The 26,739-nt window shown below is 47.0% G+C and overlaps 1 protein-coding gene across 3 annotated transcripts in view; it reads right to left on the bottom strand.

Annotated features, from left to right (window-relative positions):
• PRKCE (protein kinase C epsilon) overlaps positions 1-26,739 on the bottom strand; it is a 535,976-nt gene that overhangs the window by 201,124 nt on the left and 308,113 nt on the right. For all 3 annotated transcript variants that reach the window (XM_012450580.2, XM_012450582.2, XM_064364050.1), the window contains exons 3-6: positions 13,216-13,375; positions 10,863-10,897; positions 9,452-9,537; positions 4,972-5,101 (exon numbers count right to left, since the gene is read on the bottom strand). In XM_012450580.2, the coding sequence (XP_012306003.1) occupies positions 4,972-5,101; positions 9,452-9,537; positions 10,863-10,897; positions 13,216-13,375 (411 nt within the window). The remainder of the gene's footprint in view (positions 1-4,971; positions 5,102-9,451; positions 9,538-10,862; positions 10,898-13,215; positions 13,376-26,739) is intronic.

Genomic DNA, 26,739 nt, shown 5'->3' with positions numbered 1-26,739 from the left:
AATATTTTTTTAATAAAAAAAGAAAAGAAAAAGAAGAAAACAAGGAAAAGAAGGAAGGAGGGAGACAGGCAGGCCTTCCTTTTAACTTTATGGCTCTGCACAGTCAACCCAAGGTATGTGGCTAAGATCACTCCATTTTTATCACTTTATTACTATCCTCAGAAGGGAAGAAGACAGTTGGGGTTAGAAGCCGAGGGCACCAAGCCAGGGTGACCTGCTTGCCATCCCCAGCCAGGCGGTACCCAAACCAGGACAGCTCCCCAACTCCTAGCCTGTGATCTCTGCAGGCCACCACTCCTGAGAGGTTTGCCTGTTCACTACTTACTGGAGAGGAGGGTCACCCTGTCCCCTTAGCCCCTGAAAACAGTCACAGGTCAGAGCAGTTATTAAGATGCATCTCAGAGAGAGGCATGAGCGAGGAAGAAGATTCTTTAGGAATCTCCAGTCCAGGCCTTCATGGAGTGCACCTTCCTCCCTGTCCCTTGACGCCTGTCCTGGAGGACAGCAGGTGCCGAGCGTTCAGCCCAGATGGGGATGAGAAAAAGCAGGGCTTCTGCTTCTGCAGGTCCCCACAGGGAAGACTGCAGGCTCCGTCAGGAGGTCTGGCTTTCCTGTTAAGTTGCCACTTGGTGCCTGATGACTTCAGAGCAGCTGTGCTGAGACATGAGTGTGGGGGATGGGATGGGAGCAAGTGAGAACTGGATCTTCTCTAGAGAAGGAAACTACAATCAAAAGGTATCCTGTGTCTCTGCCTCCAGGGGGCACTGACTCCATGGGTCAATGGAAAAACAAAACAGGTGGAAAAGGGCCCCCAGAGAGGTCCACGGTGCCAGTGAAACTGAGATGGGAGAAGGCAGCACCGTTCCAGTAAAGTGGAGAATGAAAAGGATCCAAATGCCCCAGACTGGTGATGCTGATCCTGGAACCTGGGAAGCTAATTTCTGGACTGTTTCATCATGGTTGAGGGGCTCAGACAGACCCATGAATGAGTCTGGAGAGACTCAGGCACGGCAGGCACTTGAATCACAAAATGAAAGAAAAGAAATGAACTATTTTGCCTGCTCACTTTATGCCAGTGTTTTTCTTTCCTCGGTTAAGATCTGTTACCCAGTGATCATGTGAGCATCCTCCCAGGCTCTGGCCCCTCTGTGGCTGTGGGCAGAAAAAGGACCGCCCCCAGGGCCAAGTGCTCCTTGTATGCCCTATGTGCTCTCTCAAGTCTTCCATTTCCTTGCCAGTAAAAGCAGACATAATTATGCTCCCTCTACCTGGCTGACAAAGGGACAGTGTCCGGGAGGGCACACACACAGTGCTTGAACCTGTGTGGCTCAGACTATTTTAGACTGGAGGGACAGTGACCAGGACAGTCTCATGGGTCCTTCCTCGTAGACCCAAGCTCTGGAGAAACCTGTTTTGCTGAAACTACTGAAATCTATTTCCAGGAATGGGAATGGGAATGGCAAAAAAGCTGAAGCCACAGGGCAGTAGGCCAAATGGATGACCTCCCGCCAGGACCAGGGGACCAGGACTCCAGCCCAGGAGGCCCTGCCAGCATGGTCCAGTACAAGAGGAAGCCTGGTTGAGTCTTCCTAAGCAGGAGAGGGTGGCGCAGAGCACCTACCAGAGCCAGATGCAGGGTCAGGCTGCCTGGGTGCCAGAGCCAGCTTCATAGGGACTTGCTCGGGGGTGCTTGCAGGTCACTAAGTCTTGGTTTCTTTTTCTTAATAATCATAGCAGCAGAACCAGGCTTAGACCGGGGCACAAGCAGCCCCTGCCTTGAGCCCATGCTGGCCTCTTCTGGCCATGACCCCTCTCCACAGGTTAAGGAGTCTACAGGACCAAGACTTAAGGTGGAGAACGGATCTAAAGACATAAGCAGAAGCAGCTGATTTTCCAGGGCCATCCAGCTACTCTGTATGATACTATCATGGTAGACACCAAGCACTGTCCATTTGTCCAAACCCACAGAACTCTCAACAGCATGAGTGGATCTCAAGGTAAACCACAGACTTTGGGTGATAATGCTGTGCAGTGCACGTTCCGCGGCTGTGCATGTGTGCTGCTCTGCTGGGGACGCTGGTGGCGGGAGGCTGTGTGTGTTGGGGACACAAAATATGGGAACTCTCTGTACTTTCTGCTCAATTTTGCTGTGAACCTAAAAATGCTCTAAAAAAAAATAAAGTCTCTTAATTAAAGAGAGAGGAAGGGAGAGGGAGACGGAGAGGGTCACAGGAGAACAGCAAGGGGAAAAAAGGCCAAGTCACCACATCAGAGCTACAGGAGAGTAAAAGTCTGCACACTTTGGCTGGATAGCTTCAGGTCTGAGCTTTCATCTTCCAGCCCTCGTGTGGCCTGAGTTCCCCTCCGGGTTCCTGGGCTCCCAAGGACAGATATTCTTGCTCCAGCATCCTCATTTTCCCCCTTCTTTCCTTGAGCAGGGCCAAGAGCATTTCTTGCCCAGCGAGAGCTGAGTACGTGGTCCCTGGCCCTCCTTCTTCCAGGGACATCAGGGACCCACAGCTCTAACAGTGACGTCCGAGTGTCTGGGCTGCTTTCTTAAAATAACAATATTTATGAGATGACGGTATCTTCATTTAGGTTCCCTAGACTGATCAATAATTAATATATTTTTTTAAAAACCAGACATCAGCTCAGCACGGTTCCCTCCAAAGCAGGCCCTGCTTCCCGGCAACCACACTCATCTTTCCAAAAGTGCGTCGCTCCTCTGCTAAAGACACTCAAGACTCCTGGCTCCCCTCCCTTCTGCTCTCTTCATCTCACCTAAAGGATTCCAGGCAGGCCCCGTTTTGTTCAGGGTCACGTGCTAGAAAGAATACTCCAATGGGGAAGTGGAATGGCTCCGCCTCCACCTCCAAGGGTGCCGGGAAGCTCACAGGACACCGCGTGTGTCCACAGTCAGCACTTCCTCATGTCTAGTGGCTGGACGGTCTTCTGTCCCCACAATGGCTACTTCTAGCCCTCGCCACTCACCTCGTGCCTCTCACATCCCCACTTCTCCCTCCTACTTCAAAAAAGACTTCCTATGTCAGAAAATAAGGGGAATCTCCTTGCAATGCCCTCAACAGATTCAAAACTTAAATGATGACTTTGTCCACTCACCTCTGCCTGGATTTCTATCCCCGACAACAGAGATGCGTCTCCGCCCAGGCCTTGTGGCCAGGCTTTCCCTCTATCTGGGAAGGTGGTGTCCGTCATTCTCCCCAAGGCCCATCCCCACTCCCCTCCCATCCTGTATCAACAGTCAGTCCCCTCTCCCTCCCGCTTCATCCAACTCTCCTTTGACACTGCTTTTTCCTAACTGTCTAAAGCATTCTGAAAAACCTTCTCCCTCTATTCTCACTCTAGCCTATAGAGCTTGGGCTCCATCCCACTGTCCCACTAAGACAGCTCCTGCTGAGGTCATCGTTGTTAAATCCAACCCCTTGTTTCGTGTCTTATTTTAAATAACCTCTTGGAAAGCATTTGACACCACTTCTTTACAAAATTGTTAAACATTCTCTACTCTTTCGGCTTCCATGGTGCCATTCTTGGCTACTTTTCGTCCTACTCATGAGTCGTTCCCTCTCGTTCCCGTGGCAGGCCCACCCTTGGATGTTGGTACCTGCCCCCATGGGGTTATCTTTGACTTTTTTCTCTTCATACTCAAGGTACTTACCCAGAAGAATGACATTGCCTTTATAGCTTCCATTGCTTAGATCCTGACAAAACCGACATGGAAATGCTCAGTCTAGACCTCTTCCCCAAGTGTCAATGAGAATGTCCAACAGGCAGACAGCTCCATGTAAATTTGCCATGGGCACCTCGAGTTAAGGTGTCCCCAACTCAGGCTCCATCTCTGCCTCCAACCCCATCCTCCCTCTGGTATCTGCACCTCAGTGAATGCTACCACTGTCTGCCAAACTGCATCTGGTCACTAAATTACTCCTCCTTGATATTTTACATTCATTCTCCTCTTTATTCCCACTGCAGCCATGATCTTACTTCCAATTCTCATAGTTTCTCATGGGATCACTTCAATGACCATTTGTTATATCCTAGGTTTATCTTCTTATACTTATTCTTTTAATTTCTCTACAATGGGAATTTATTAATACATTCCATGTAAACAATAAAACACTATTTTAAAATAACGTCCATGCAATATGCCTGCCTAGTAGTTCATGGTTGCCCAATTCTGTGAGCAGGCTGGAATGGCTTATAAAACGGGATACACTCCTCAGGCCTCCAGAATACATTTCCACCTCCCTGTGTTATATGCTGCTCCCTGCAGCACGTAGCACGATCATCTGAGCACGCTGTTTGCAGGTAGCACAGCAGGAAACAGGAAGGAACCCAGGACGCAAGAGTCAAGGTTCAAATCCTACTTCTGCTAATAAGTTGTGTGATGTGAGCAGGTTGCTTAGTCTCTGAGCCTCTGTTTCCTCACCAGGACCATGGGGATAATATCCCCTATGTCCCAAGCCGGTGACGAAGCAGCAAGCTATCATACGTGACAAGGTTCTAGCATGGCTCTTTCAAAGAGTAAGCACTGAGCCGTGGACTATGCCAGAAGAGCCCCGATTCACAGCTGTCACTTCCCTCACGGCCTAACTCCAAAAATATTACTTTCCTTCTGCCCTGATATATCTTTCCTTAAATTATGTCTATGCTTTTGTAGACTCATCTTGTCTCCCAGACTGTGAGTGATCTTAAGGCGTGGGGTCCACCCTCCTCCTTCCTCGGTGTTTCCCTCCACCCAGTCCTGGCTGGTCTCTGCCCAGAGACTGCCTACCAAATGGCAGAGTTACTAACGTGAGCTTAACAAAGGCTTGTGCTCAGTTCTTGGCCAAATCTGGAATTTACTTTCTAGGCTATGAGAACAGACAAGGGGTTTTACAAAGCAGGATTTGGGGGCGGGTAGCGGGGAAGGGGACGCGCAGGCGGCTGAGGGCAGGGCAGGGAGCAACTTACCTTTACACTGCAAACCCTGCCGCAAGAGGCCCCAGAGCAGGGAGCCACAGTGATCGCAGAAGGTGGGGACCTTGTAGTTATGGATGCCGAACTTGTGGGGCATGTTGACGCTGAACCGCTGGGAGCCTACCTGCAGGGACGGCAAAACACAGGGTCACCACCGAGTGCCTCTGTGCCCCAGAGGGCTCGTCATCGGAGCTCTCGCAGAACTTCTTTCTGAGAGAGCACATGTCATTGTAGGTGGCAGGCCCTAGCTTGGCTCTGAAAGCTGCCCTGAGGTGAAAGAGCCTCCATCCTGCCCCGGCCTTAGCTCCTGACACTCTTAACTCAATGAAGCTGCTCCATTTGACTGTGCAAGGCCAGGCCTGCTCCCCAACGCGGTCCCCTCCAGGACTTCAGGACTTTAAGCAATCACAGTACACTGTCCTCAATTTGTACCTCAGGCCGGGTGCAGTGGCTCATACCTGTAATCCCAGCATTTTGGGAGGCTGAGGTGGGCCGACCACCTGAGGTCAGGAGTTTGAGAACAGCCTGGCCAATATGGTGAAATCCCATCTCTACTAAAAATACAAAAATTACCCAGGAGTGGTGGTGGGCACCTGTAATCCCAGCTACTTGGGAGGCTAAGGCAGGAGAATCGCTTGAACCCGGAGGGCGGAGATGCAGCCAGCTGAGATTGTACTACGGCACTCCAGCCTGGGTGACAGAGCGAGACTCTGTCTCAACAACAAAAAAATTTGCAACTTCAATGCTGCTGTGTGCCTGGAAGCCCCACTTAGGCAAAAAGTCTCCAGGCAGCTCAATGGTGGTCTGTGCAGCAGCGTGTAAACCCCGCACAATGTTGTGGAAACTGTGGATCTGTTGGGATGGACAACAATTAGGAGGAAGATGGCCAGTACAGAGCGATGAGCGCTAAGAACACTAAGGTCTCAGCGCTGACCACACACCAGGCACCATGATCTCAGTTAAACCTCGCCACCACCCTACAGGGCAGGCCCGTGGTTACCCCAACTTCACAGCAAAATCAAGAAACATGTGGGTAAACTGACGAGACAAACGCAGGCTTCCATCCCCATGAATCTGCATTCAGAGCCCAGGCTTTTTAACCGCTATGCTGCCTCTCACGGATTATTTAAAAGGGGTAAAGAGATGGTGTCAAGACGGAAGGGAAGGAAGGGGGAACAGAAGTCTAGGTGTGCGACTGGGGGCCTGGGTCTGACACGACCCACCCATGAGGTCTCAGGCAGGTTTCCTGACTTCTTGGAGCCTTGGATTTCTCACGTGGCAAATAAGGATGGCTCCCCACTCCCATCCCACCCAGTGTCACAGGATGGCAGGTCAATGAGACCACAGGGATGGAAGAGGCTAGAAGCATAACACATTCCATGAAGCAAGAGTCTGCTGGCCACCTTTCTGGGTCATCTCTGCCCTCCACAGTGCTACCCTCCATCTGTCTTTAGTGGAGCAGCTGCACCCCTTAGCCCCTCTCAAAATCAGCAGGAGACCATCACCTGAGACATCCATGGGCTCGGGAGAAGATCACTCTTGCTATCCTGGGGATTAGGAAGTGGCTGGCATGCAGCAAAGAAGCTGGGCCTTGGCTCCTTGGCTGACTGGTGAGTGACAGGGCCCCGTGGGGGACTAATGAGTAGTGAAATGCGAGCTGGAAAGGGAGCTCGAAGGCAAGCATGGAAACATGGCAGCGTGTCTTCATGACATTTCCCTATCACTCAGTCCCAAGGAATGGCTGATCCCTCCAGTGGACCAAGATTTTCCTGATCCCTATTGAAGCGGATGGTCTGCCACTTAGGGTCTTGCCTGGGAACAAGGATGTAAACAACCTGACTCTGCCATGGTCTGCCTCACTGCTAAGGACGTATGAGATCACTGTGCTCACTCTATTCCTACATAAACCCTGAAGGCATGGTGGACCTATACTGAGAACAGAGTCTTGGTCTCCCAGGAATCACCTCATAGGGGTATGAATGACAGACTAAGGTGAAAAAGTGGGGAACTTGTCCCAGCTGACCAAGAAATCAGTGTGGGGGTAGAAAGAGCTACAGAATTCTCAGTTGGGACCACTAAAAACTCTAAGGTATCACAGAACAGAGGGAGGAGGATAAAGGAGGCTACATAAGGGCATGCCACAGCATCAGACAGACGGAGAGGCCAATACGGAGATGGCGTGCGTGCAGGGGACACACCAAATGTGCGCTTGCTGAGGACGACACAGATACAGTGGGGTGAGTGAGATTCACAAAGAGAACATGCAGAGGAAGAGAAGGGAACAAGGAATTGTGAGATTAAAGGAAAAAAAGGTGACACCAGGGGAGACAGAGCATTCTTTGGTGACCACACCAGGAAGTGCAGGCAGGGTGTGAGTCTGCCGCATGCTACGGCACACGGGGTGGACTGGTCAGGTGTTCGTGGTGCAAAACACCCAGGAAGCCCGTCATCAAATCACCTTTTAATAGGAGGGAGGGCATTAAAAGCATGGTGTTTAGGGCTACACCTGTCTGTGGTGTGTATGTGTGTATGATGTGCATATGTGTATGATGTGCATATGCACAGGCACCACACTAAAGGTGGTTACACAAAAGAACGAACTCAAAGTGTGGTCCCCAGCAGCTTAGTAACCCAGCAGAGGACACACCCATGACCCTGAGGGGCCAGATATGCTGCCATTACAGGAAGCTGGCCTCGGGAAGCACAAGATGGTGGTGGGGAGAGCCAGGACTGGCAGTCAACTCCGCCAAGCTCAGAAGCCCACAGCCTTCCTCTCTCAGTCCCTGGCAACTTGTCCCCTGGTGATACATGCCAAGTTTGGAAACAGGCTTCGTTGGAGACTTCTTCCCACTGCTCAATACGCCAGGAAAGATGGTCGGATGAACTGGGTCGCAGATTAAGCTGGGTTCTGAACATCTCAAATCTCAATTCTTTAACCTGCGTGGCCTGGCTTCTTATGGGACCTTCCCCTCCAAAAAAGTGCAGAAGAGCTTTAGAGTCCCACAGAGTCAGAGATTTGCAGGTGATGAGACTGTGAGACCCTCGAGGGAGGGACTAGTGTACCCCTGTTTGTCTCCATGGGACACAGCCTAGCGCTTGTCATACAGGACGTACCCAATAAACGTTCAATGGAATGTCCATAGGAAGGAAATAAGGCAGACAGCATGCAAGTCATCTCTCTTTCATTTCCTTGTGAAAGCAACAATGATGTACTGGCGACATGATGTTAGACCAGGAGTCAGGAGGCGCAGGCGCTGGCGCTGGCTTGCAATTTTAACCTCAGGAGAGCCCCTGCAAACAATGTTGGTGCTCTGGGCTCAGACTACCCTTCATGGAAGGCTCAGTCTAAGCCTTGTCCTTTGCTGCTTTCCAGAGACAGTGTGAAAGCAGAAGGAGATAGAAGATGGGAAATGCTTTAGATGCCAGGATGCTATTTGACTGAATTATTAAGAAGCAGGTAGAAGGTCTCTGTAAGTCAGTCCTGTTGGAAGTCAGATTGTAGACCAGCTGATTATAAACCTACCCAGGGCCTTTCTCTCCAACCCCCAATTCTAACAGCCTATGACTACACAGAATTTATTTCCCCTAGAATTAATAGCACGCCTTTGAAATCAGTGTTCTGATAATACCTACATCTACATTCATACCTTGTCATCTTCCTCGAAAAGGTTTTTTAATCTCTCAGTGGGACTGTCATTCTCCTAATTGCTCAATTAGGAGAACCTAGCTTCACTGTTGCATTTTCCTGCTTCCTTACCCTTACCAAACTAGGCAATCTGCTGCTAGTTTCTAAGATTAAGAGACGACATAGTGCAACGGTCAAGGGCTCAGGCTTTCTAACAAACTGCCTGGGTTTCAATGTGACTCTTCACTGTGTGACTTGGGGCAAGTTAATTTCACTCTCTGTGCTTCTATTCTGTTGTAAAAAAATGAAGATAATAACATCTACCTCATCCAGGTTGTTATGTGATTAAATAATATATATTAAAGTGCTTCAATCAGGGCATGGTAAGCGCCCAGCAAACGCTGACTGTTATTACTGTGGTTATTTCCGCCTTCTAAGTATTCCTTGGGCTTGTTCATTCCCCTATTAGCTCATTAAAGCCAAGGTTCCTGCTTGTGTTTCTATTACTGTTTATTACCTGTGAGGAGCTAGTGACATATCGGTTAGCCACATTAGTTCTGATGAGATAATGAGATAAAAGAATTCATATTTTTCTTGTGGGCTTGAGTGCTAGGATCACACTGCACTTGGCATAACATCCGAAGGGACAGAACTGACTTGGAGCTCTGCTCAGCCTGCGGACGGTGTCTCATGCCAGAAGACCGTGGGCAGCTCCCTTCGTTTTTAATCAACACAATGAAATGACAGGGTCTCAGGGAGAAAAGATTTTCCTTGGGAACCACAGAAGAGGCAGTAAAGGGAGGGGGTGGTGGTGCAGAAGCCCAGAATCTCCGTGTCACAAACACTTACCTGGTCGGGGGTCTCCTGCTTCTTTAACCCAGCGCACTTGGTAATTATGAGCTCATGGCACCGCTTGTGGACCACGCAGGTGCAGACTGTAAACAGCAAAGACAGGAAGGCTGAGCAACACTCGGGGAATGGAGTGTCCCTTCCAGGATCTATTCAGGTCTTGGTGGAGGGACAAGGGGAGTCAGGCCCCTCTGCCACTGAGCCTTAATTGAATACCCTCCCTAGAGTCTTTTATGCAGCTATTTCAAAACCCTGTGCTATCAGAGCCATCAGAGTTTCCTCAATGCTCCAGAGAGCAAGGTAACGTTTATATTCAAAGGACATTAGCAGTTTTCTCCAGTTCAGGGAGTACTGATCAATTTTCTCACTTCAATACGCCAAGGTCAGGGAAGAACTTCCTTCCAGCCCTCTCCCCTGGAGCACTGCCTATTAAAGGTGTTGTAGTGGCCTCATGCCCCACTCAGGACCATGCAGGGTGGCTGATGTGATAGGGGGAACTGTGGCAGGCGGGGAAGAAGCTCTGAGGCTTTTCTTAGCTGGTTGTGTCCTGACATATCAAACTTTAAAATTCCCATCGACTTTAAGATGTCCACAAGAAGTGGCCTATATCTGTTTTTAGTGTCACGGGGCAATGTGGGCAATAGGTGGCTGAAGAGGTAAGTCACTGTTTGTATGCATGTTACCCCAAAGAACAGCAACTTCCACCAGACACTACCCCAAGGGTGAGCCCCAACAGTGCTGGGTGAGGAGATGGAAAAACCTCCCTGCTGTAACCGCAGAGAAACCACCACATGACCACGCCACATTTCCACCCTCCAATTTTGTACGACTTAACCTTGCATTTGTAGTCAATTAACTGAAAAGAAATAATCTTCAATACCTCCAAGTGAGCTTTCAATGTTTAAGAGCTAATGATCACATAGCCGAGACCAAAAAGAAGGGATCTGACAAGGACCTTTCAGTGACAGCAAGTACAAGGAGCAGGTGAGGAAGCTTCTTTAGGGAGGGAGAGAGGGAGGGGGCTGGGAGAACACACAGACCCAGCTCAGGACAAAGCGGGACTTTCAAAGAGCCTCCAACTGAAGCAGTATGTCTCATTCAGAAAGATGAAAGTGCCACCTGCTCCAGCTGGGACACAAAGGCTGGGTGGATCGGGGACCTGCTGAGACCACAAGGACACCTGGAGATAGGTGGCACCTGCAAGACACCTCCCATATATATTCCCATATATGCAGAAGTAATGGCCAAGTGGGAGCAAAGAGAGCTGGTCCTGCCCTTGGAGAGGAAGTACAAGCATGCAGGCTGTGGACAGCCTCCAAATGTCATCAGACCCAGCACCTGCCTCCTATGGGTGTCAGTGATCTGGATCTAACCATGGGCCTCTGAAGGTTCAGTCCACAATGCCTCTTACCTTGACACTGGTATCCCTGCTTTCCTATGACACCCCTGAAAACAAGAATACAATTTTTTTTTAAGCATGAAATGTTACCAGGTCAAAAAAACAAACAGAAAAACCACCCAATTCTGGCCACCACCCACATTGCACCAAGTACATGGAGTCCACAGCATATTGTCATTTCTCTCCCACTTGCAAGGTGCCTTAAATGTCTCCTTCCAGAAGGCCACAGAGGGCAGCCCCTCTGTGCTTGGAAAGGGTGCGAGGTTTGGTCAGCGTCAAAGCTTGATTTCCTATACAGAGAGCCATTCCTGTGTGCTCAGCAATGTTCTGGAAAGCCACAAATGACCCTGCTTGCTCTTGGTAGGCACTGACCAGCCAAGCATACCTTTCCTTGTGGATAGAATGGACATTCCTCTTCTCCCATTCCCAGGGCATGCTCTGTGGGCCCTCTGTGGAGGAGGGCTGCAGCTGGCAGGTATATTTCCCTGGGCAGTTCAAAGACCACCCATGGTTCTAAGCCAGTCTGTAGCTGGAACTGGGGGTTCAAGAGATTGTCTAGGTGAAGGCCAACATTAGAGGTTCCTTCCATGGCCAGGGTGGTGTTCCCAGGGCAAGACAGAAAGTCAGCATGGACACAGAACAATCATACAAACCCAGCCTTACCCCTGTCCTCAGTGTATAAACTACAGCTGGTCAGGGAGCTCCCTGCAGTTCCCAGCCCAGTGGGAGCCAGAAGTTATTCGGGCTCCACCCCAGGGAACCTAGAGCTCAGTGGCATTCACCCATGGGCTCAGAGGAGACCTGGATCTGTGAGGCCGACCACTCAGTTCATGACCAAATATAGCAAGTGGAGTTCAGACAGCTGGGTCTGCCCTGGTAACTGGAAGTATCTGTGGCTAGAACGGGGCATTATTTCTGCCTTAGTTGGGCTGGGCTTGCTCTGAGCTGTATCATCTCAGATGTCTATGCCAACCTGCATGACTGGCTTTGTGACACCACAAGAATAAGACGTGAATCCTGGACACCTCAGGAATCCGAGGGGTCCTCAGAACCTAGCTCAGATGTCCCTGGCTGGCTTCATACTGCAACCTGGCCTCGCTCGCTCTCCCCCACTGAATCCAAGGGTGAAGGCAACCTCTACATCAGCTTCAAAGAGCTCAGACAGCTTGCCAGAAAGGCTGGTGGGATGTCAAGAAAAGTATAAGCATTAAAAGTCAGACTACTAGGGAAAGAATCATACTTTTGATACTTCCTAGCTAGAGGACATCAGGCCAGTCTCATTTTCATTTCTGAGCCTTGGTATTGTTAGTAGAATGGGGCTGGTCTTGGATCATCTTCATCCCAGCCACTCCCCTCCTTCCAGATTTTTTTTTTTAAGACAGTCTTACTCTGTCACCCAGGCTAAAGCGTAGTGGTGCGAGCTTGGCTCACTGCAGCCTCCACCTCCCGGGTTAAAGTGATCCTCAGGCTTCAGCCTGCCAAGTAGCTGGGAATAAAGTCACATGCCACCATGCCCAGCTAATTTTTGTATTTTTGGTAGATATGGGGTTTCACCATGTTGGCCAGGCTGGTCTCGCACTCCTGACCTCAAGCAATCTGCCTGCCTTGGCCTCCCAAAGTGCTGAGATTATAGACATGAGCCACCAAGCTTACGTCCAGCCTCCTTCCAGATTTCCTAACAAATCCCAGACATCAGTTCATTTCACTTGTAAATAATTCAGATTGTGTCTCTAAAAGATAAGGATTCTTTTTTTAAAAAAAACAGCAGTGGCTCACATGTATAATCTCAGCACTTTGGAAGGCAGAGGCGGGTGGATCACTTGAGGCCAGGAGTTCTAGACCAGCTTGGCCAACATGGCAAAACCCCATCTCTACTGAAAATACAAAACTTAGCCAGGCATAGTGGGTGCTCCTGTAATCTCAGCTATTTGGGAGGCTGAGGCATGAGAATCATTTGAACCTAGGAGGCAAAGGTTGCAGTGAGTGGAGATCATGCCACTGCACTCCAGCCTGGGAAACAGAGCAAGACTCTGTCTCAGAAAAAGAAACACACACACACACACACACACACACACACACACACACACACAGAGTCACAATATCCTTGTTGGTTATAAAATCTTAACTCCTTTGATAAGATATAATTCTAGGAATAAAGCCACCAGAAACCATCACTTCTTTCCATGTATTTCTCCCCATGTACCAAACACACACGGGGGCTTCCACAATAGTCCCCTGTACTCAGAAAGCGAAGAAACAGGGCACGCCAGCATTCTTTAAATGAGGTGCATAGTCTCCCTGACCCCCTCCCCAACTTCTTGCCACAGAGATGTCGTAACTAGAGGCTCCCAACAGAGGGGCTTACCAGATGAAGTCTCTGCAGTGGGAGCAGTAGGTGGGCTGCCGAAGATAGGTGGCCATGAACTTGTGGCCGTTGACCTGATGGACCCTGCGCCTGACGGCCCCCTGCCGCTTCCTCGGCCGCATGCGTTCCCTGAACACGCGCTCTTCATTGTCTTTAGGGGCTGGGGAAGGACAAGAGCAGGGAAGAAAACAGAGTCTAGGTTAGTGCACCTTCAAAATGAGCTCCCGCTGGAGAGCTACTCCATCCCCAGGGTGGGTGGGAGGTAGCCTTCGCGTGCGGAGGGACGCGGGGGTCTGAGGAGTCTTATCGAGCAGCTAGAGTGAGCCGGCACACATGGGGTGGGAAGGCCCAGAGTGCGCCTGTCCCTGCTGCATGCTCAGATTCCATCCAGTCCAAATTCTGCTCCAGGGGTGGCTGCCCCATTCCCCTCACCAACACACACACAGGCTGCAGCTGTTTTCAAGGGCTTGGGGGTCAAAAGGCTCAACGTTCACACCTTAGTGTAACTCCTCAGCAGTATGACCTTGGATAGGTGGTGTTTCCTCCCTCTGAGCATCTGAGGGTATCTCCCTTTGTAAATGGCGACGGCAGTGCCAGCCACATGGGGTGGCTGAGAGGACCCCATGAGATGAATCTCCACACTCCGAGCTACCTGGCTCAAGAAGTAGCTGCCTAATAAATCTGACTTCTTCCTTCTTCCTCTTACCTAGACTAAGCCAACCAAGAGCATTTCCCAGAGGCCGAAAGGAGACAGAAAAACAACACGGTGAAAGCGGTTTCCTGAAGGCTCAAGACCACCACCCGGGGCTGTGAGATCCCACTGGGGTGAAAAAGATCTTCCCTACACCTTCCTTCCCTCCACTGCTGAGACTGCCCCGCCAACTGAGGATGCCTTGCAAGGGGGACTCAGAGAGAGTCACTAAAATAATAAAATAAATTGTGATGGGCTATATATTTTTGCTTCCTTAAAATTAATATACCAAAGTTTTAACCCCCAAGGTGATGATGATATCTAAAGACGGGACCTTTGGGAGGTGACTGGGTGTAGATGAGGTCATGAGGGTGGAGCCTCCACGATGGGCTTAGTGACCTTAGAAGTGGAGGAAGAGACCTGAGTGAGTGAGCAAGGAAGAGAGCCCTCACCAGCGCCCACCCATACTGGCTCCCTGATCTTGGACATCCAGCCTCCAAAACTGTGAGAAGGCTGTGTCTGTTGGTTAAGACACCCAGTCTGTGGTGTTTTGTTATTGCGGCCTGAGCTGATTAAGACGACAAGGACCATGATAACTGTTTACCGTGGGCTTACGCTGTGGCAAGTGCTATGCTAAGTGTGTTATATCTTAGTGCAACTCACCGAACCCTCAAAACAACCCCACTTGAAGGGTGCTGCTATTAGCCCCATTTTACAGGTATGCAAAGTGAGAAACCTATTCCTGTAACACAGCTACTCAATGGGGAAAGCCCAGATTCTAACCCAGAGAGTGAGAGAGAGGCCAGTGTTCCTCCACCCACACGCTGCTCTGAAGGACAGCCTGAACTCCTTACAGCAAGTCCCCAAGCTCTCATCTGAGTGGCTCTCACTACTAAAGAGTCCAGCTGCCTGTGGCTTCCCCGAGGGCACAGTGGGCAGGCTTGAGTTTCTTCCTAGGTTGCTGACACCTTCTAGAAGATCTCCTAGAAGGTTCCCTGCACAGCTCTGCTTAAAATGCACTGGAAGGCTGGCTCTGTGCCCCCAAATATCTCTAGGCATTAGCAAGTGCTGACATCTCACCATAACAGGGCTAGTCTTCAGGGGAAGAAGCACTGCTCCCTCCCGGCCCTCTCTGAATATAAGGCTCCCTGAAGTGGAGGTCATATGTGTGACCCGAACAACGGATTAATCCAAGGGCATCTTGTTATTGGAGGGTAGGGTACAGGGAAGGTGAAATTGAAGGAGGTAAAAGGTGAGAATGGGACCAAATGTGCAGCGTGTGCTTTCAAGGAAGCAGCAGCCTCTGAGCAAACAGGCAACTATTTATTGGAAATCTGCCCTCGGTGTTCCCAGATGGCATCTCCAACACAGGCTCAGATGACCCAGGGGGAGGTCTGCTTGTGGAACCCCTGCTTCTTGACCCGTAGCCCGCCTGGGTTTCAATTGGTGCTTATTGTTTCAAAACGTCTCTGACACTGCCGACCTTCAGGGTACAGAAAGGTCACCACCTCCTACCCTGCTCCAACCCAGGGGTCTTGACCAGCTGACCAAATCCTCACAGGAGGACCCAGTTCTGTTCTAGTGTGCAGACGGCACACACACACCTGCAGAAGTAGGGCGATTGCCATGTGGTGCTTCAATCATAGGCAAGTTTTTGTTCTGCTTCATATTTTCACAATGTTTAGAATGTTCTACTATTTTTATAAGCAAGAACAAAATGTGATAACCAAAAACCAAATCTATTCAGTAGCCCTTACTTGCTACAAACTTATCTACAGAAATCCAATCCAGAAACATCATCCCTGGGCATCATAGGCCGGAGGATGCAGGATCTTTTTGGGAAAAAAGCATCCTTAACTCCTTTCACAGGATTCACCATGGAATACATTTGAACAGCAAGCCAGCCCCCTAATGCCTTTAAGATACAATTTGATTTACAAATCTCTCAAATTTACTAGTTGTTTTCATCCTGGGAAACTATTTTCAGTTAAAATGGTGATGGGTCCAATCTAATTTTCTCAAAGGAACACTGTTGTAATGGTGGTTACAGTCCTTCCTAACAGGCTTATTTCTCAACATTTTACAGAAATGACTAGCAATGAAACCAAATGTTCTAATCTGTGTTTACATCAATTCAATAGGGTGATATGGCAACCAATTAATTTGACTCCACTCATTTTAAAGCTCTCTCAGTGGGGTGCACCGATACATGGAGGGAAGCTGTTTAAAGTTGGGGGGATGTAGATGGGGGGTGCATGGAAGGGGGAGCCTCAGGTGCAGGGTAGGCAGACAGCCAAGGATAACTCCTGTAAGTCAGGGTTCTATGTTCAACTTCCTCCAAGGTTTCTATTACTCTTGCCCCAAAGGAGCATTTGCACTGCTTTTTAAGTCACATTTAATGTCAGATATGGAAAAGCAGGTCACAGGAGAGAAAAAACATGGGTAAACTTCATCCTTCAAGTGAGGCTCGTGTGCAAAGCTACAAAGCAGGTGACAGGAGAAAGGGGTACCTGTGGCTGGTGAAAACACCCCAATTCCACATTTCTCTGGGCAGGAAAGCCACTGGTCAGGCCAGAGTATCCTCAGCTCTGTCACCCACAGGTGGAGAAGGAAGTGGCCTATACAATGTAAAGAGGGGAGCCACTAGGTCCCTCAGTCCCCAAGGACTCCTACTGGGGCCTGGAGTCCATTACCAGCAACGGATCCCTTCAGCATTTCCCGCCACTATGAAAGGTCTCTTCCAAAATGTAGCTCCCCATATATGTATGGACTTAATTCTTGGATCTCTATTTTGTTTCACTGGTCTATATGTCTGTTTTTAATGCCAGTACCACACTGCTTTAATTGCTGAAGTTTTGTGCTATATTTTGAAATCAGGAAATGTGATGGCTCCATCTTTGATCTTTTTACTCAAAATTGCTTTTGTCTTTCGTGGTTCCATATGACTTTTATCATTTTTTTGTATGTTTTTATTGAAAAACGTCTTTGAGAATTTGATAGGAACCATATTAAATTTGCAGGTTGCTTTGGGAAGTATGGGCATTTTAACAGACATCAATTCTTCTAGGCCAAGAAGAGTCAATCGATCTTCAATGAGAGTGTCAAGAACATACAATGGAAAAAGGATATTCTCTTTAATAAATGACATTGGTAAAACTGGACATCCACATGCGAAATAATGAAACTGGATCCTTATTTTAATACCATACACAAACATCAACTAAACGCGGATTGAAGACTTAAATGTAAGTGCTGAAACCATAAAGCTTCTAGAAGAAAACATAGGGAAAAACCTTCTTGACATTGATCTTGGCAATGATTTCTTAGATATGATACCAAAAAGGCAACGAAAGCAAAAATAAACAAGTTGGACTACATCAAACTAAAAAGCTTCTGCACAGCAAAGGAAACAATCAAGAGAATAAAAAGGCAATCTGCAGAATGGAAAAAATCATTTGCAAAATATATATCTGAGAAAGGTGAAAATTCAGAATACATAAGAAACTCCTGCAATTCAATGGCAAAAACAAATAATCCAACTTAAAAATGGGCAAAAGAACTGAGCAGACTTTTCTGTAAAGAAGACATACAAATGGCCAACAGGTATACAGGTATTTAAAAAGATGTTCTACATCACTAATCAGGGAAATGCAAGCTGAAGCTACAATGATATATCACTTCACACCTGGTAAGAAGGTCATTATACACACACACAAAAAAGGTAAGTGTTAGCAAGGATGTGGGAAAAGCGAACCCTTGTTCACTGTTGGTGGGAATGCAAAATTGTACAGCTACTACGGGAAACAGTACAGAGGTTCCTTAAGGAACAAAAAATAGAACTACCATTTGATTCAGCAATTTCACTTCTATCCATCCAAAAAAAAAAAAATGAAAATAAGGACTTTGAAGAGTCCTCATGCATCTGCACTCCCATGTTCACTCTAGCATTATTCACAATAGCCAAGACATGAAGCAACCTAAATGTCCATCTATGCATGAATCGTTAAAGAAAACATGGTGTATTCGTGCAATTGAATGTTAGCCACAGAAAACAAGAAACTCCTGCCATTTGGGGTAACATGCAGGAATCTGGAGGATATCCTGCTAAGTGAAATAAGCCGATGACAGGACAAACACTACATGATACCACTTCTATGAGGACTCGAAAGTGGTTGAAATCATAGAAGCAGAGAGCAGAATGGTGGTTGCCAGGGGTTGGGAGAAAGGGGGAATCAGGGAGATATTACTAAAAGGGTACCAAGTTCCAGTTATGCAAGATGAATATCCTGAGACCTACTGTGCAGCTCTGTGTCTATAGTTAACATACTGTATTGTATACTTAATTTGCTAAAAGTGTAGGTCTTCTGTTAAGTGTTATCACCAAAATAAAAAACAAAATAAAATGCAACTCTCATAGTAGAGGTAATATGTGTGTGTCTGACGTATAAACTATACAATGTGTATATATATGTGTATGTATATACTATGTATAATTTATATATTATATATTGACCCATAATATAGTATTGTACATATAATATGTATGATATATACACATATCGTTTTGCTGAACCAAAGTTACAGATGGAGTGACACTTCACTCGTAAATACTTCAGCCTCGATCTCCTAACAACTAAGACATTCAGCTATATAATCACAATAACAGAGTCAAGAAATGTAACATTCATATGACATTGTCTAATATATAGTTTTATTTGAATTTTCCCAGTTGTTCCCCAAGTGTCCTTCGTAGTTTCTAATTTTCATCCAGGAACTACCCAGAGCTCATGCCTTGCATTTGGTTCCCATATTTTCTTAGTCTTAGTCTAGAACAGTTTCCTATACTGTTCTAGATACATAAATGTATCTTTTTGTGATACGTTTATGTAGAGTCCAGGATGTGTCTTACTGAGTGTTTCACAATCTGAATTTCTCTGGTTGTTTCCTCCCAATTAGTTTCTGATTAAATGGCAAAACCACCACAAAGGTCTATGTACCAACAAATTGAAATATATACATCAAGATCTCTATAGATAATGTCTTAAATGACACAAACATAACATTTTCATAAGATATTGACTCTTACTAGGAATTTTAAGACGCAAAGCATAACCGTTTTGGCATACCACTGACATACAATTTAATACCTAAAAAGTAACTAATTTGTTTTAAAATTATTATCCATTATTGCAAGTCTACTATGAAACTGACTTATTCATTCACTGCTAGAGGCCATGCCAGTTGACATAATGTTTGCAGAAAGCAGTATCACAAGACACAGAGACCACATGGGAAACACCAAACAGAGAGTCACATCCTTTGATATGGAAACTCCTTAGGAATTAACTCTAAGTCAATAGTTAGACAAACTAAAAGCTCTATCCTTATAGATGTTTCCCTTTGCATATATATATTGGCCAACAAACAGAAACGACTTGACTGTCTACTCTTAGGAGAATGGTCTAATGAATTACATTACCTTGACAGCAACTTTAAAAGGGTGAGGAAAGACCACAGAAACCTGGAGAAAGGTGATGTAATACTGTGAAAAAAGAACGAATAATACAGCCGTGCATCAAGCAAATTCGCAGGCTGAAGATAACATAAGAACTGCGCTGCACTAGGATGGATGATGGGATTATATAGGTTGACATTTGAAAAAGTGTTCTCTAATGCTCTTTAATGACTTTTTAAAGCTTTCACTAGCCTAAAAAGCATTAGGTAATGAGTGGTTCCCTCATGCTGCAGGAGTAGGGGGCTGCTTGGCACAAACAGGAGGACAGGGAACTGCAGCTTGCAGCAGAGAAGGGGAGAGAAGAGGGAAACCGCCAGCTTCCCAGCCGCCCTTGCTTCTGAACTGGGTACATACACGCTGGGCCTGCTGCACATCAGAGTTACCGGACCCATCCCCCTTTGCCTCTGAACCACTCTGAAGGGGGTTTGCTGCTGGCACTGGACGCACTCAGCCATGCTCAGCCAGTGTGACAGTTCATTTGCCATGACCTCTGAGGCAACACCAAGGTTGGCTGACCTCCCAGAGGACCCATTTGGCTCTTTGGAGGTCCCTTGTTTTACACCTGCATCTGCCTCACTGCAGAAGGGGTGAACTTGAGTCAAAAAAGGCCAAGATAAAGCTGGATAGCTTTTGGGAAGCTTTCTGGAAATGGAGAACTTGGCTGTGCAGATGTAACAAGAATTCACAAAGGCGTAAGGTGAAGCAGAGATGTCCTCTGAAGCAGCTTCAAGATCCACAGTAACCCCAACCTGCAACAACATTCCAGGCATGGTTCTCCTTGATTCAATTAGGCTATGAACTTCAAACTCCAGAGGCTTTTATATCAATGAATATTTTACAGCCCCAGTGCACAGAAGAATCTCTCACAGGCTGTAGGCAGGTGGTAAGAACAGCTAAAATGGGTCTGTACTGTGCAGTTATTCTTCTGTTTTTCTAACTTCACCTGGTCCCTTTTCCTTGGGGGTGAGACTTCTCAGTCTGCACCAGAGGAACACTCAGGTACTCAGGGAGCAACAGGCCCTGGCACCAAACCCTAGACCACATTTTCTGGCCAGTCTGGTCATTGAAGCTTTCACTGTTCCACTGTCCTTTCCCTTACCCGCCGCATCTCCTCCCACACAAAAAGCAAGCTGAAGAAACTGCACACTCTCCTCATGTGGGGCCATGGGCACCCACAAGCTCAGTGTTGATAGGATGCCTTTCAGTTTAGGAATATTTTGCAGGAAATATCTTTTTTTAAAAAAAAACTTAAAAAAAATTTCAATAGCTTTGGGGTACAAGTGGTTTTTGGTTACACAGATTAATGATATTGCAGCAAAGTCTAAAATTTTAGTGCACCTGTCACCTTAGTGTATACTGTACCCAATAAGTAGTTTTTTATCATCACCTCCCTCCCACCCTTCCCCTTCTGAGTCTCCAACGTTCATGATTCCATTCTGTATGTCTTTGCATACCCATAGCTTAGCTCTCACTTTTAAGCGAGAACATGCAGTTTTGGTTTTCAATTCCTGAGCTACCTCACTTAGAATAAAGGCCTCCAGTTCCATCCAAGTTGCGGCATCAGACATTATTTCATTCTTTTTTATGGCTGAGTAGTATTCCATGGTGTGTGTGTGTGTGTGTGTGTGTGTGTGTGTGTGTGTGTGTGTATAATTTACTTTATCCACTCATGGGCTGATAGGCACTCAGATTGATACTATATCTTTGTCTTATCATTGACTAGCAGTGAATTTCTAACATACACAGACCTTTGCCTGGATGCCGGCAATGCCTTCTAGGGTGCAGGTGGCAAGGACTGCCAAGCACAGGGGTCAACCTTTCCTGGAGCAGACTTGCCGACATGCATGATGTTGGGGCACCACTGTCATTCCTCACTGCAGGAGAGTCACCTGTCCTTTGTGTTTAGGGCACACAGGGACCTTTCCCCAGGCAGGTGTGCCGTGGGGCCTTCTTTCTTTTCTCTGAGCTCTTTCTTTTGATCTCCCTTTCTGCCAGTATGGTTGAGTGAGGTGTTAGCAGACTGGACAAATTTTGTCTTTTCCCAAAACTTGCCTAATATCCTTGAACAAGTCATTTAACGTCTTTGAGTCATTGTTTTCCTATGTTATCTGTCAGGAGAGGGGGAATACCCTGGCTCAACCCAAACCCCAAGTTGAGAGGAGCAGCACAGACCCATGTTGGAGCATGAGGCAAAAGGAAAGAAAAAAGGGAGTCATCCTTTATCTTTACTTAAAATTTTGTTATTCCTTCATTAATCTGATTTACTAAACTACTACAATATTATTTGTCTTGATTCCTGAGACTTGGGGCAGCCCTAAATTCTGCTTGCACCATAGTCCTGACCTTGACTATAATGATTGACAAAGGCCCACATGAAGTTCTCCTTCCTAAACACACCAGGCTTTGCAAGGGTGGTGGGAGGGCGGCTGCTGTTTACCCTTCTCTCTCTCCGCTAGTCTACCGTGGGGTGTTAGGTAGGCTTCCAGGCCCTCCTTCACCCCAGGGGACACTCCAGGATGGTCCCCCAAATCAACAGTGTAAGAACCAGAAGTGGCAGAGAAAAAATACTGCCAAAAAAGTGAGGGTTCAGATGGTGACAGTTGAATTTTGCCTGGCATCTAGCACACGCTGAAGGGAGGGTTTTCTCCTCCTACGACCATGGGAGGGCTGGGGTATGGAGCCAGCTCTGGATCCTGTAGTGCACACCCCTCCTCATCTGGAGACTACACGTAGCAGCCTGAAATGACCACCATGGGGGTATTTACAGGAAAATCAACAAATGCTACAAATCAGGACTTTCTCAGGAGGTTGTTGTCAAACATTTATCGGACCCTGAGGAGATCAGACGTATAAAGCCACGGTTCAGGTTCTCTCTCTTTTATCTTTCCAGAAACAGGTTACATCCACCAAAGCTATGGCTTTAGTCATCCGATACTGACTCCCAGAAACCCTGCATTTTTAACTCCCTGGAGCCAGCAATGCCTTACTGAGGAAGAGCCTCATTCCTGACCCTGCAGAACCTGCTTCGAAGCTCCCTTATGGCCCCCACCCTGCTGGGGTTCAGCTGCTCCCAGATGTTACGTACCTGCCACTGTAAGAGAGAGTGTCTGCCTTATCTCCCCCATACCCCGTCCCACCAGGCTTTAGGACAGCTCACTCCATCTCCAGGCTGGGAAAACTCAGGAAGATTGGGCTGGACAAGGAACACTGACTTAGCTCTAGAACAAAAGCAGAAATGGGACTAGTTTGAGGAAAAGCCTGGGGTTGGGGTGGGGGGCAGCTCATCAGAAGGCTTTTCTTGGAACCCAGGTAAAGAGTAATTCTAGTCTTCAACGTAATTTTACAACACAAAGAAAACAATTCAACTGTCCTGGTCTAAATAACTATCCTAGTCTAAATTTTGGTCTAAATAACTGTCAAACCCTGGATATTCGAAAGCTGAAAGACAATAGCTAGCACTGATGGGGCCCATTCCACATGCTGAGCATGACTCCAAGCACCTTATGTGTATGATGTACTACTATCCGACACACACGAGGCAGTAGCCCGCACACGTGCAAGGCAGTAACTCGCACGTGTGACAGGGCATCACGCACATGTGCGAGGTAGCTTTTCATGCACATATGCACAGGAGCATCACAGGCACCTGTGTCGTGTTACACATCTATGAAGTATCAATATTACATATTCAGGCAATATGTAAGCATCTTACGTACTTCCTCTAATAACACAAGGCATGACTTTTGGCTCCAAGAGGTTAAATAACTGTCTTGTGAAAGGCCATGCAGCCAACAGTAAATGTCAGTTTGGGTTCCAGCCTGGCCCAGCCATCCACACCTCCCAAGGAAGGCGAAATAGACTAGTCCCACTTGCACCCAACTGCATGTGTAGAAGGCTCCTGTCAGCTGCTGATCACCCACCTCCCGACACATCTGCCCTTGCTCTCACCTAGATACTTAGAAAAGAAAGCTGAGGGGGACTGATTAAGTCATGGCACACCCACATAATGGAATTTAATGCAGCAGGTTAACACAGCAGCTCTGCTAAGTCCACCAAGAAACTAAGCAGAAAAAGAAAACTAGGAAACATGTTGATAGTGTGTGTTTATTTATATAAAATGAGAAAAAAAAAGAATATGCTCAAACATGTATAAGCAAGACTACACATGGAAAACTTCTGAAAGGGTATATAATAAGCTTTTCATCCTAACAACGTTTGTCATATAGACCCTGGATTCCAGGCAATGTTCTGGGCCCAAAAGGATAACCCATGGCTACTCCTGCAATTTTTGCTCTCAGAAATTCTGGATTTGGTTCTTAATAGACAGGTCTCTGCTAACAAAGCAAGGAAGTGCCATGATAGCCCAGATTACAGTGGTTATGATTAGGAGGTGCTCCTGACAGAGCTAGAATGCGACCTTCCCCTCTCAATCTCTGGGGAGTTTCCTTAATTTTCCCTTTCAGTAATGCTCTGTTTTGACTTTATAAATTTATTGGTAAATATGCAAGGTCAACGGAAAGAAAACAAATCAAACAAAAGCAGGTACTAAAAATCAAAGCAGCCATGCCTTTTATTTTGTAATTTTCCATAGAAAAATAGATGATAATGTTTGCAAGTGAAATAAATACTTTATGACAGTGAGTTTTAAATATTGTGTAAATATTTATGTGATGCCAAAGAATATGTTCTACATGTGTACTCACACAATGCATTAAAGAAAATTTGTTCAAAACAGGAAAGAGGAAACAGCAACAAATTCCCTCAGAGAGATTATTCGATGCTATCTGTATCTTCCCAGAGAGGCACACAATGAGAATCAGAAACGTCTAAGAGGAGAGGTTTGGGATTGCCTGCATGTTTTATTCTGCGTGTAATCGAATCAGAAAAGAACTGGTGGCCTTTCAAGATTGGCGTCTCAGGTTTAACATGAACCATTGTTTCTTCTTCCTCTTCACTTTCCAAATGATCTGCGCTGTGTTCATGGCAGAACTTATGCTCTGTCCAGGTATGAGAACAAAACTGCAGCTAGTGTGCACTATGTCGGAAAAAAAGAAGTGAAAACCTCAGACTTTGATATGGGAGGCACAGCGGCACCAGAGTAAACTAAGGTAAAACATGGTGATTGACGGATAATGGGAGAAAAGAAGATGCCAACCCCCAACCTGACTACCCCATGGTTTCTGATGCCGAGCACACTGTGTTGAACGTGAAGAAGCACTGAGGAACAGTGATTTCACTTAAGCAGGAGGCCTGCTAGCCTCTAGTCTACATTCATTCATTCACCCATTCATTCCTTCCTTCTGCCATCCATTCAAAGTTACATATTAGAGTCACAGTGGAACTTTACTGCATGCCTCTGGTACCCAGGAAAAATTACTACTTCCAGGAGGAAACCACAGAGCAAAAACCCTCCAGCAAAAACCTGCTGAAAGCTCAAAGAGTGCTCCCAGCCTGGGAAATCTGCCAAGTGGGGCACCAGCCAAGGGTGGGGCCAGAACCCCTGTTGGTGCCAGTGATGATCGGAGATGAATCACAGGAAACTGAGCGATTGCTGCATTCTTGGGTACCTGAGCACAATGGAGCCCACGTTCCATGAGGCCAGGTTCTGGCCACTGTTCATGCTTCTAAAATGCTGTATTAAAACAGGCCTGTGGACGGCAGAACTAAAAGTCTTAGTAGGGAATCTGCCTGTCCCCAGGTGCTAGTTGGTAAACATGGAAAGGGTGTGAATGTGCCAAGTGAAGTGGGACATTCCCCTCCTCGAACAAATAACAAGCCTTTTAGTGCCATAGACACTGTAGCCCAAAAGGCTATGGGGGCATTTATGGAAAATCCATACCCTTCCATGCTGTGTATAGCAGCCACTCCATGTCACCACTCAGTGGCAGTCCACGTTCGATGAGAGTAAAGCAAAGTGAACTCAAGATCACACCCTTCGACGTCATGAGCCTCCCAGCCACCTTACCTTGGGCTCCACAGAGCTTCCCAAAGGTACATCACTGCACAATTTCCCAGACTACCACAATGAGCCAACTTTTTAGTTCCTCAAACTCCTTCTTTGCGACGGCAGTTTTGAGCACTTGCTAATTTTAAAGTCGAAATTAAAAAGAAAAATAGTGGTCTTTCCCAAGAGATCTGGAGCCCTGCCGGGGCTCCCAGAATGCTGACCTGGTGGGTATTCTGATTAGACGACCTGGGAAGGAAGAAGAATTTCAGGGAGTGTGAAGATAAAACGGAGATAAAATGAAAGAATGGTAAGGCAAAGGAGATGGAGAAAGACAGAGGATAAAAAAGAAGTAAAGATGGCCGGGCATGGTGGCTCATGCCTATAATCCCAGCACTTTGGGAGGCTGAGGTGGGCAGATCACTTGAGTTCAGGAGTTCTAGACCAGCCTGGCCAACGTGGCAAAACCCCATCTCTACTAAAAATACAAAAATTAGCTGGGCATGGTGGCGCACACCTGTAATCCCAGCTACTCAGGAGGCTGAGGCAGGAGAATTGCTTGAACCCAGGAGGCGGAGGTTGCAGTGAGCTGAGGTCACGCCACCACACTCCAGCAACAGACCAAGACTTGGTCTCAAAAAAAAATTAAAAAAGGAAGTAAAGATAATTATTATGCCACCCAGTCTGGGCTAGTAATTGCCTAAATGAACCCCACATCTTCCCAGAAAGCAGAGGGACTTATTTTACATAACACAATCTAGTCTCCCTGGTTTTTTGGGTCCTACTGATCAGGAAACAAGCTTGCCTTCCTTCCACCCTCCCTTCTATCAACCCAAGCCCATCTAGTCCCCACGGCAGGGCACTGGGGAGACAGACCTCCCTTAGGAAGCTTCATACAGATGAGTAAGCCCCAAGTCTTTCCACAGAAACAGCTATAATGGCCACAGCTCTTGTGGAACTTATATCTTTTCCTTTGGCTTCAAAAACCTACTTCAATTAAACTTTTTCTTACCAGTTTTTATGTTCCACTGAGACTGCACATGGAGAGAGGCATGAGAAGGTCAAAAGCAATAATGCTTTTCATAACTGAAAGCATCCCAGAATCTAACTCATGCTCCTTCAGGGCTCATGAGCTCTGACACGCACATGCACGCAGTGCCTCTCCCCGACACCCCCGCTGCTGGCACTTTCCCTAGCTAGGGGACATCATAGTCTAGGAAATTTGCCAGGTTCCCAGTTATTTGGGCCTTAAGGCTTGGCAACCCCTCTCTCCCCCGAGCTGTCCTCTATAGTGATATGAGAATGTTGGGAAAAGAATAGTCACCATATGAGGAAAAACGTCTATTTCTAATAGCTCTGCAACCAACAGAAACT

Source organism: Aotus nancymaae, unplaced genomic scaffold (assembly GCF_030222135.1).
Source record: "Aotus nancymaae isolate 86718 unplaced genomic scaffold, 86718_ANA_hifiasm-v0.15.2.pri h1tg000057l, whole genome shotgun sequence".
NCBI classification, from domain to species: domain Eukaryota; kingdom Metazoa; phylum Chordata; class Mammalia; order Primates; family Aotidae; genus Aotus; species Aotus nancymaae.
Note: the sequence above shows the minus strand (reverse complement) of the source record. Positions and strands in the feature narration are given on the sequence as shown.